Source organism: Pteropus alecto, unplaced genomic scaffold (genome assembly GCF_000325575.1).
Source record: "Pteropus alecto unplaced genomic scaffold, ASM32557v1 scaffold7, whole genome shotgun sequence".
NCBI lineage: Eukaryota > Metazoa > Chordata > Mammalia > Chiroptera > Pteropodidae > Pteropus > Pteropus alecto.
Window position 1 is genome coordinate 22,683,344 of NW_006494614.1, and position 12,373 is coordinate 22,695,716.

At 37.8% G+C, this 12,373-nt stretch overlaps 1 protein-coding gene across 3 annotated transcripts in view; it reads right to left on the bottom strand.

Annotated features, from left to right (window-relative positions):
- The window catches only part of SMAP1 (small ArfGAP 1), a 126,220-nt gene extending 113,847 nt beyond the window's left edge, over window positions 1-12,373 (bottom strand). For 2 of the 3 annotated variants that reach the window (XM_015600570.2, XM_006926400.3), the window contains exon 1: window positions 12,091-12,373. In XM_015600570.2, the coding sequence (XP_015456056.1) occupies window positions 12,091-12,208 (118 nt within the window). In that variant the 5' untranslated portion in view covers window positions 12,209-12,373. The remainder of the gene's footprint in view (window positions 1-12,090) is intronic. The other variant, XM_015600571.2, reaches the window with a different exon arrangement.

Sequence of the window (12,373 nt, forward strand, 5' to 3'; positions counted from 1 at the left end):
GCCATATTTTCATCTTTTTTATGTTGAAATATTTTAAAGCAATTTCAGACATCAAGACATCATCCCTAAATATCCATAAAAAATATGAACTTTCTCCCCATAGTCACGATATTATCACACCTACCAAATTAACAATAAGTTGTCAATTTCATCTGATATGTAGTATTCGATTCCCCATAACTGTGCTTCCAATAGTTTTTATTGAGAGCTTTTCAAAAACAGTATCCTTTCAAGGACCATGCACTGTGTTTGATTATGTCTCTTAAGTTCCTTTTAAATTAGAAGAGTTCCCTCTCTGAACTTGTTTCATATCACTGACTTGGTAAAGAGATATTAAACATAGGTTTATATAAAGAATAATGACAATCTCCATTTAAAATATTTTCAGGGAACACATACATAAATTAAAATGTCACTGATCGGTGTAATGCTCCTCACTTTGTGTGAATTCTAAAAATTATTTTAATATTAATATTTAAGGTCTACCATAAAGATTAAAGCTCAGACGAGTGGTACTGGTCTAAAGTTCTGTCCTTTAGCTCTGGAGTAACAGTATTATTTGGAACTTATCCTCTTCCCTTCGAAAACTTCAGAACCTTTTAAACTAAAACAATTTGGTGTAGATTTGATATAAACAAATAAGTTTATATGATCTAAACACACAGCAACTTTAGCCACTTAGATATTAAGTTATACATACATACATGTTTTGTACATTCATTTAAACAAGAAAATGTTTACATATTTTTCCAATTATATTTAGATCTCACAGTGTGGAATGGTAGTCAGTTACCATACTTCAGATATTTGATAACATTTTCATTGTGAAATTTAAGAATTTCAACTATTTTTTGCCTTTTAGTATACCTTGTAATTTTTTCTTGATAGCTGCACATGATGTATTGGATAAACAGACCTTTGGTAATGTGGTGGTAAGGTGTTGAGGAGGGGAAGCATTCTACAGCTTCATGATTAGGTCTCAGTCTTTCAGTGGGCCTCTGCACTGTAAACTTACTATCCCAGTAACTTACTACCCCAGAGGTGTGACTGGAGCTGTGATTCTCTAAATATATTTGCCCATCTGTCTAATTTTTGGGACAGTAGTTTGCTCTGTGACCTCACTTCTCTGATGGACCTAAGCAGAGATTTTCACTTGTTGTTAGGTTAGAGTAGAGAGACTTGAAGCTCCTTCCAGTCTTAAAACCAGACTGGACTGGAAACGGAAAGCCCCATCAACTATTTTTCTGAAAACTTGACAAGCATTTATTCTAGGTAAAAACTTTTGTTTCCTGTTGTTTACAAGCATATTTAAACAACTAAGTTAAAAACAGGCAAAAGTATAATTGAATTTGGGACAAAAAATATAAAAGCCCTCAAAATAAGTCAATCACTTAATAGCCTTGTCTTATCTAGGGAAGTGAAATCATTGTTTCCACTAAAAAACAAATTCCAAACAACAACTGAGTTTCAGTAAATAAACAAGAGAGGGCCACCTGTTAAGATTTAGCAAGCATTCCACAGATGCTGTGCTTATAGTTGCCTCAAAAGGCCACACCAGAAACAGAGGCCAGCTGCCTCCAGTGTGAGTCTAGGCGCTACTCAGCAAGGAGCACCTGACTGGCTGAGGACACAATGGGATGTGGCTTGGGTGAGGTCGCAAGTTGGGAGAGGCGGAGTTTCAGGGAATCCTCTATACAGAGTGACCTCTGTTATTCAGTTTGATGACCTCTCGGCTATGGTAGCACTCAGTCCACACACTGGGATGGAGGAGGGCTCAACAGAGGAACAATGGATACCACCGGCACTTCTGTACCAAGCGAGTCTCACCTTGGCCCTCACTCCAACAATGTCCTCCTATAAGTCCGTGGTGCCCCTTGCACGCAGCCAAACGGTCACTGGTGCTCAGAGCAAGCAGGTCCGTCACCGTGAAAATCTGCTAACGGGCACGGCCCCTTTAAGAGGCATCTGCCGCTGGCGCTGCTGCAGCCTCTGTCTCATTCAGCCTCTCTCGGGACCCGGCAGCCCCGCACGTGTCCTCACTCCATCCTACCTTCTGCTGTTACAGAGTGCTTTCTTGGATTTCTCCGTCATTGTATGGCTTGTTCATCTAGATCCCAGGCGGTTTTTCCTTGCTGCTGCTCCTTGTTTCTGTCACAACTTTGATTTGGTCTCCAGAGGGATGAACAGAGCCTCCATCATCTACCCAAAAGTTTTAATTTTGATAAAGTACATTTCCTCACTTTTATCTTCACGGATTGTGCTTTTGTGTTCTATCCAAGAAACCTCTGCTTAACCCAAGATCCCAGAGGATCTTCTGGAAATTTTACAGTTTTAGCACTTAAATTTAGTTTTATTACCCATTTCAAGTTAATTTTTTTGCGTGGTATGAGATAAGGGTCAAGGTACATTCTTTTGTTGCTGCTATTAAGACTGTCCTTTCCCTAATGGATTATCCCTTAGTAAGTCTGTTAAAAATTAACTAACCTTACACGTGAATCTATTTCTTGACTACCATGTTCCACATCCCATTGTGTCCTCAGCCAGTCAGGTGCTCCTTGCTGAGCAGCGCCTAGACTCACACTGATCTACGTTTGTCCTTACACCAATACCGCACTGTCTTGTTTAGTGGCTTTACAATAACTATTGAAGTCAGGATGTTAAGAACTCCAATATTCTTTTTCTTTTTCAAAACCATTTAGATTGGGAAAGGGAGGGTCTTTTATATTTCTTTATAAATTTTAGAATCAGCTTGTGAATTTGTACAAAAAAGTCTTTTGGGATTTTGACTGGAATCATGTTGAATCTACAGATTAATTTGGAGTGAACTGACATAAAGATTGAGTTTTCTAATCCATGAACATGGTAGATCTCTCCATATCTTTAGCTATTCTTTAATTTCAGCACTCTTTGATAGTTTCTAGCATACAAATCTTACATGTATTTTGTTATCTTTATCTCTAAATTTTCATATTTTTGTTATTGTAAATTGTAATTTTTATTTCAACTTCCAATTACTGGTCAGAATACAGAATTTGATTTTTCTATATTCACCTTGATTCCTACAACCTTGATAAACCCTATTATTGGTTCTAATAGTCTTTTTCTTGTAAATTTGTAAGTATTTTCTACAGAAATGATCATGTTGCAAAGAGTTTGTTAAATGACTATTGCACGTGTATATTTTTTTAAAAATTTCTGTGAGAATAGCTAATTTAAATTGTATTCACTTCATCACCTTATGACATCTTAAGTACATTTAAAGCAGTATCCTTTATAAAATCTAGGTTCAATATATAATTTTTGTCCCAAATCCACTTCTAAGTATAATAATGGTCCTCAAAGAGATCCATGTTCCAATCCTTGGAATCTGTAAATATGTTACCTTCTATGGCAAAAGAGACTTTGCAGATGTGTTCAATTAAGCTAAAGACACTGAGATAATTTTATCCTGTATTACCCAGGTAAATGCAATTTCATCACAACGATCCTTAAAAGAGCCAAAGAAGGAGATGTAATGATCAAGGCAGAGTGGAGGGAGATATGAAGATGACACAGTGAAGGTGGAGAAAAGGATCATAAGGCAAGCATCACAGGGGACTTCTACAAGCTGGAAAAGATGAGGAAATAATCTCTCCTAGTGACTCCAGAAGGAACACCTTTCATTTTAGCTCAGTAAGACTCATTTTGGATTCTAACCTTCAGAATTATAAGATGATGAATTTGTGTTGTTTTAAACCACTAAGTTTGTGGTAATTTGTTATAGCAGCAATAAAAAATTAATATACAAGTGGTGATCATTTCAAAACATACTTCCGCTAAGTTTTTTGGCAACATGCACCATCACCACCCCACACCAAAAGTAATTTGTAAGAGTAGAAATGCATGAACATCTAGACTATACCATAATTTTCATGATTTTTTTATATTCAAAGATAAAACTATTCTACTTATGATTCCCCACAGAATTTTTTAAATCCCCTTCATTTTCTTTTTAAGTTTGGGTTCAATCTGACCATTGGTCCTTGAAATGCACTTTTTACAAAAGATCAGTGACAGACATCTGACTCCTAAAGGGATCACTTGGATCTCTTGTGAAATGGAGACCAAAAGTTGTTGGAGGATGGGAGGATGGAGGGATACAAAGGGGCACAGAGAATAGAGGATTACTAAAAAGCTTATCATTCTCTCCCCTTTGGGCCCTCAAAATCCTCACATTTACCACTTAAGATATATGTCAACATGAAATAAGCACATATTTCCAATAGCATCTTATCTAAGTTGTTTTAAATAAAATATTTTTTAAATCATTTTTATATGGTGCTATAGCTAAATGCGATTCAAAGTTAACATTATCTAACATCTTAGGTAGAAAATACTGACATTGGTAAATGTATGTGTGACTGAAAATTGAATAGACCCGTAAGTCTTTTCTTTAAAATCATGACTAAAAAGGGTCCTGGTTTTAGGACCTAACTAGAAGAGGTGGTGATTTCTTTGATTTTGCTCTACTCTAAGAAAGCTTAAAAATGAAAAAATTGCAAACAAAAGGACTCCTCAACTTGTAAGACTATTTCTGTAAGTTTATGATATGGCTTGAGATAATTAAAGAAATTAAAGATAATACCAGGTAAATTTGCTCAGCAAGACCTAAGGCATCAGTGAAAAACTTTAAAAAGTTTAGAGGTCTGATCACAATCCAAAGTTCAGTAAGACATAAAACTATAAACCTTCAATAATAGAATTTTTTTTTTTTAATTAACAAGAGTAAATACTGACATAGAAGTGACCTGAAGCATGGGATTCAGAAAAGAATACAGACCACATCAGAGCTGAAATTACTCTTTACAGTTGAAATGAATACAGACCACATCAGAGTTGAAATTACTCTTTGCTTTTCTCTGTTTCAATGAAGATAGAGAAAACTGGTCACCAAGCAAGTCAGAGGCAAAGCTTGGACTCGATCCGGCTTTACTAAATCCAGGCTAGTGCTCTTCCAATTCTACCACACTGTTTCTATGGTTTAAAAAGCCAGGGTAGATGAGCAGTACCTGAACAAAGGTTACAACTGCAGAAATCGAAAACGAAGAAGCTACAAGAAAGACAACAAACACTACTAAATGACTTGTCTATAGTTCAAGCAATTTGTAGAATAAAGTTCAGTGATCAGAAAAAAATGCTATTTTGTTTATATTAGTATTTTGAAGTTATGGTGGTTCCACTATTAAATGCAAAAAGATTAAGTTAAAACAAAGACACTGTCCACACTAGAACACATTTGGCAATAATTGCTCTGAGAAATAGATTCAGTTTGAAGGTGATAGTCTTTTCCCAACAAAAATCTCTTCTACCACAAAATTTCAACTGCCAACACGTTCTATCTTTCATGCCAACAAACATGCAGTTAACAGCACTGACTCTGGAAATAGATATCCTCAGTTCAAATCCTGACTCAACAGTCCAGATTCCCATCTTCACTATCATCCCAATAAAGCTAGAATTTCCTCTAATGCTCATACCCGCTCCTCTGGGCTGTACTCTTGCTAGGGCTAGAGCTATAAAAGATATGCTGAGACTCACGAGTACTATACAATATACCAGATAGAAAATATGTATTATCGATTATGTTGGGAGGTTCCCAAGACTTCTCTCAGGTTCAGTAATTTGCTAAGAGGACTCACAAGACTCAATATACAGTTGCACTCATGGCTATAATTTATTATAGCAGCAGGATACCAAGCATAATCAGCAAAGGGAAAAGGTGCATGGAGAAAAAAGGCACAAACATCCAGGTGTCCTCTTCAAACAGAGTTGCACTGGACCCACTCAATTCTCCCAGCAATGAGTTTTGACAAGTGTGACGTGTTGCTAAACCAAAGAAGTTCATTAGAAACTCAGTGCCTAAGGCTTTTATTGGAGGGTTGGTCACACAGCCACCCTTGCCTCGCACCTATGCAAATGCCAGACTCCCAGGAGGAAAACAGGTGTTCAGTGATAAACCACATTGTTTGTACAAAAAGTTTAGGCAGAGTGACTCTTATTACTTAGGGTGGTGAAATGCTCCCCAAATTCAAGTCCTTGATGATAGCCAAGGGCCAGCCTTGCAAATTAGGCCTGCTTCCAACAGCCTAGTAGATCCAATAAACCAATGGACTAGTAGAGAGGTTCCCAACCTTTTTGACACCAGGGACCAGTGCTCCTAAGAGATTCTAAATGCCTGATGATCTGAGATGGAGCTGAGGCAGTGATGCTAGCACTGGGGAGCAGCTGCAAATACAGATAAAGCTTCACTGGCTTGCCTGTCACCCACTTCCAGCTGTGTGGCCCAGTTCCTAACAGGCCACAGACCAGTACCAATCCGGGGCTCAGGAGCTGGGGACCCCTGGACTACATTCTTTAGAGCACAGCCCTTATCCACCTGTTCCCTGCTTCACCCCTAGCTCCTAGAAAAGTTTCTGAAATGTAATAGCCATTCAAAATTTTTCTTTTTCTAATGAAAAAATTCCCTGCTCTATCATTTTCCATCTGTATAACCTTGGGAAAGTTATCACTTAAGCTCTGTGTGCCTCAATTCCCTCATTTGTAAGATGGTGGATACTATTATTACCTACTCGTAAAGGTTGTTTGGGAATTAAATAAATTAACATATAAAGTGTTCATAACAGTACCTGGAAAGAAAACAACACTATATTACTTATATGTACATATGTAATATTATTTGTTTTTTTTAACTTCTAATCTTAAACATCTACCTTATCCAAGTCACACTAAGCTCTCCCACCACTAAACTTAATGAACCTATAGTCTACACATAGATTAGAATTTAACAGATCATTGTTTCATGTCTACAGAGATCCCTAACTAGTTTGTGGACCACATCCAAAACTTTTTAGCACACACAACAGTATCTGACATGATACCTAATCTTTGTAAAAAATATTGATTTGCCAAAAAATTTTGTCTGTTAAATCAACCCTTTACAATGGTGAGAATGTAAAACGGTCAGTCAACACTTGATAATTACAACTTAAACAAAATGGCCTTCAAGTTTCTTTGATCTTCTATTAAGAAAAGGAAGGAAAAATGAGTTGATTCTATCCAGTGAAAAAACTAGTAGCGGAAGTAGTAGCAATAGTGGGAAAGCACTTGAATTTATAAAGTATATAATTAGAATATCAAATATTTGACTTTGCTTTAAAGAGAGCATAGGTGCAAATTCTCACAGATCAAAATAAGAGTTATATATTTCTTGCATAGCAAGAATTAAGGAGATATGTTTCCTTAATTAATGAAATTAAGTAACGAAAGAATATTTTAATCTTTAAAAAAAAAAAAAAGGCGAAGAAGAAGAATTGGGAGGAAAAAAAAGGAGGGAACAACACTCAGCCCAAGTTTTAAACTGATGAATCACAGAGAAATCAGTGGTTCCTATCTCAGCTCTGACACCAGGACTCTGCACATAACCATTAGGGAAAACCTCAAGGTAGCAAAATCACAAAAACAAAAGACTGACTGGAATGAAGTTTAGCAATGCGAGGGAACTTTTAGATTGGCAGGTCTTTTTAGATGAATTATAATTACAGATCTTTGTTTACATGAATTTATCCTAAGAGCATCAACATCATCATAAATACCAGTTCCTCAAGGTGAACTTTATTTTTTTAGTATGAATTACTTAAAAATAAGTTTATATAAGAACTCTTAAATATCTAACATTTAATAAAAAATGTTCTCCATCCTCACTGCCTGTAGTGGACTCTGGGATTTGGTCTCAAGACCTCCATTTAATATTTCTACTATTTGAAGAGGTTAGAAAGCTAAAAGACTTCCTTAAAGGCAAGGTGTTGGACATAGGTTTGCCAATTTTTTGAACATGGAAGGCACAAGTGTGACAAAGAACATCTTCCTATAGTAAAGGGTAACTGACAAAAATGTCTAATAGACATTGAATGGTTGTAGTAACCACATTCCTGATTCTCCCATCAGCTCACCAGTTTCATGGGTGAGAAGTAGCTATAGCAGTGGAGGTAGTAGTAGCAACGGCAACAGTCCGTGGCCTTAAGATCAGAAGTCCAGTGGTAGCTCTGACTTTTGTTCCTTCCAATGATGTTATAAGCACCCTATTCTTCAAAATAGCTAAAGTGGTTCTGTTTCCTGCCCCATATCCTGACTTATGATACACTGATATTGAGTTCAAGACCTCTTACACTCTTGCATGGACAGCTTTTATAACTAGGTGACTTGCCTGCAATCTCTCACCATTCTAGTTCTTTCTCTGACCTGCCAACACCAAATCTGATCATGCTTAAAGAAAACAAAAGAAGGCCACACTGAAACCTCTTATGTTCTTTTATACCTGTATTTTATAGACTATGTCTTTCAATTCCTTCTCCATCTGGTGAAATCCCACTCCACCTTCAGAACCTAGCTCAAACAAGACTCCTTCTGTGAGTCACATGCCCATATGTGCACTCTCTTCACATATCCTGCTGCCCTTGGCTCTGCGCCCATTCACATTCGTTCATTCAAAATATATATGCTGAGTTACATTTACCTATCACATATCACACATTATGTTGAGGGCTGGGGTACAAGTCAAAACAAGACAGATAAGCTCTCTCCTCTCTTAAAGCTATAATCCAACAGGGGGTATAGATTACCCAATAAACATCCGAAAAATGTTTCATTACAATTGTGGTAAGTGTAATAAAAGATTCAGGGTGCGCTTACATGTATAAATGGAAGCCTATCCTAATCTGGGAGGATAAGAAGAATCATTTCCCTTGAAGAGACATTTAAACAGAAACTGAAAAATAGGTAAAACTAATCAGTTTACCAAAAAAAAATTAGAGAGCTTCCTAGGCAGAAGGAGCAACATGTGCATAGGCCTTAAGTCAGCATTCTAAGAGCTCTGAAGACAACCCATGGACAAAAAGTCAGAATGCAAGGAGACCAGCAGCCCAAAATAAGTGGAAGCACTTCTTACAACCACTATTATAAATAACACTCAGTACACAGTTTTAGAATTATTCATTTGCAAAAATGCAGCCCCCACTAAACAAATTCTTTTAGGTCTTACCAATTCTTTTAGATCCATAATCCAATACAGTGCGTAACAGCATCCCTTTAAGATCCTGAGAATGAAGAAATGAGTGTTGGATCTGGGCAAGGAGTTTAACCTCTCAATTCCAGACCCATGGAACAAAATGGTCTCTAGGAGTCAAAAACCTTGATTTTGACTATTCCGAAACGTTTGGGCAAGAGATACATTTTCATGCCGACTTATACAAGTTCCATATCAAAGCTAGTATTACTGCGGATGAAACTTTAATTACTCAAAACTAAACTTTATGTTGGCAAGAGGCTCTATATTCTCACTGCTCCATAAAGTACCACCAACTAATAACCAGAGTCACGAATGAGGCTAGGAAGAGAAAATGCAGCTCCATCTGCCTGTTCTTATTCTCCAATTGCTTACCAGATTTGATAAGAGCGGGATCAAAAACAGGAAACTGGCATCTATGCCATCCTCTGCTCCTTCCTTACTTCTTAAATAATGTCAATTCAGGAAACACGCACTGGTGACTCAGTAATAAAAAGTCAAGATTTGACTGACATCCTCTGTGAACTATTATAAGTCAACAGAATAGGGTATTCTTTAGCTCTAGACTTTAGTTTCTAGAACATATTCTCAAGGAGCAATGGGGGAAGAAGCACTCTTTGAAAGAAAGAAAATTGAGTTAATTAAGAATAGCTCCAAAATACATGAAAAGCTTGATAAAGTTTAATAGTAACAGAAACATCAATATACATACCTAGTATGGAACCTATTTATAATAATGGAGTTGTAGAATAAGACCCTTTGCATGTCTTTTAAAAGTATATTTAATCTGAATTTGACTACCTACATTTACTGTATCATCTGACAAATATAAGAGATCAAAAAATCAAGCCAAAAATTCTACTAAGAGAGTGGGGTTCGACTAAAGGCTCAAAAACTTTAAAAAATATACTTAATTATATCAGCCATCCCATCATGTCAAATTTTTTGATAATTGTAACCATGAAATGAAGTCTAATTAAACCAATAAATGTCCTTAACTGATTTTTTTTTCCTGAAGAGATCAAAATAAAACAGTGAAATGATTTAGATTAACTTTATTCTAGATTTAGTAGCAACAAGAAAAAAATAATGATCTAAGTAATGACTGTGCCCTTGAACTCTTGATGCTATTTTCTTCTCTCACACTTTTTCCACTTCTCAAAAACAAACAAATCTACAAACAAAAGACCAAATAAAACCAAAGTAAAAAAGACATTCATTCAATATGTATCTGTTGACCTCAGTGACAATAAAAATAGAGAGAAAAACTAATGTTCCCAATTCCTCAGGACAGAAGTAATAAAACTTTTGTCCTAACTTGAGAAGTACATGATTCTCCTCCCCCACTTCAAAAAAAAAGTGAATGAAATATTAACGTGGTAAACAATGGCTTTTTAAAAACCTGTAAATTATTTTAGGAAGCATTAGTGAAAATCTGATTCTATAAAGTACTACTGGGGAGAAAGAAATTTGAATAAAAATTATTTTTAAATTATTTCTATATCTAAACTACTAAAAGTGTTATTATTCAATTTTTAATGATTTCATGTTTACTAGCATCTCTACCTAACTATATTACTTATTACTCAGATGCATATAACCTCAGTTCGTTTCTTTTTCTGGCTTTTTTAAGGCCCATTTTTCAGTGTTTTACTAGTGCAGTAATGAGTGACAACCTGTGCCTCAATACAGAACAGTATTCCCCCAAAAATCCACATACATAATCAATATCAGGTAACAAACAATACTACAATAATCAGGCATTTTTAACTCATTGCATGAAAGGTTACACAAAATAAATATAAGGTTGGCTCAGTCAAGTTACTATTATATTTAAAAATGCTCATAAAATGCTCTAGTTACAGTAATCCAGTACTTGTTATGGTAGTGAAGTAACTGGCTGCTGTGTGGCTTTGTCAAATCAAATATCCATATACTGAAACATGACTCGTTTATACAGTATTGTGGAAGAACAGTAAAGCTTCGGGAAAAGTCTAGGTCAAATAACGCAGAAATCTTAAATGACATTCCCAAAGACTGACTGACTCCTGTTTTGGAGCACTATCTATTTCTCACCGAATAAACAAATACGTCAATTTACAAATAAGCAAGGTATTCTCCGAACCACATGAGGTTTGTTTTTTAAAATCTGAAACATTTTCCCCAAGAGATTACTTATAAAACATTAAATATAAATCAGCTCTCTAAACCCCAAATAAGCTAAAAATAGTGTATCTATTTCAAAGGCTGAGGCATAAGCCTTTCATCTGAACAAACTAAAATTAGGTTTTTTTTCCATCTCTAGATCTTTAAAATGTTATCTTCAATGTTTATGGGGCAAACAAATCAGTGTTCACATATTCTCCCAAATTAGCTTGTCAGAGAGAAACTAATTATTAAAATCTTCAGGAACATAAGCCCATTGTCCAGGAGACTCGTATAATGAAATTCTTCTTAATTCTGGCTAATATCCAGACTAAAAAGCAATAATACTGCTAGTAATAATAAAGACCTCTCCCCAACTGGTTTCTTTAGTAAAACTTCAACGCACCAAAAACACTCCTTCTCAGGAAGCAGAAGCAAAACCCCTGTACAAAAGCTTTCAGGTGGGAGGGCAGGTAGGACTCCACCTGGGATACTGAGCATCCGAGCCCCGAGAGGGAGGACGGGATTATGCCGAAGGGTCGAGGGAGATGCGGAGACCTAAGGGCGGCCCCACCCACCGAAGTATGCCAGCTGAGGCGGGAGGGCAACCTTTTAACCCCAAGCACCGCCCGGAGGGGCGCCGGGTCCCCGCTCCCCGGCCCGCCCCAACCCCGTGGAGGGTCCGAGAATCCGGACGCGGCCACCAGCTCAGCCCGGGACTGGGTAGTAAAGCAGGCTGGGACTATGACCGCGCCCGCGGGCCTGCTCGGGCCGCGGGCACCGCGGCTACGGGAAGGTCACCGGCCGCAGGAGGCCCCGTCCAGAGGCGGCGACGTCCGCGCTACCTTTGGCCTCGCAGTCGGCGCAATACTTGTTGTCCTCCTCCCTCAGCAGTTTGGACAGGATGAGCTGGTGCTGCTCGTTCAGCTTCTGAGCCTTCTCCCGGCAGGAGCGCGTCGCCATCTCGGCAGCGGGGCGGGGAGCCCGGGACAGCTACGGCAGCGGCGGACGCGGGCAGGAGCCGGACTGGAAAAACGCACCTGGCGCCGTCGGGACCGCAGGCGGACTCAGCCCAGGAAGCCGCGGTGGCGGCGGCGGCAGCTGGAACAGGAGGAGGAGCGGCGGCGG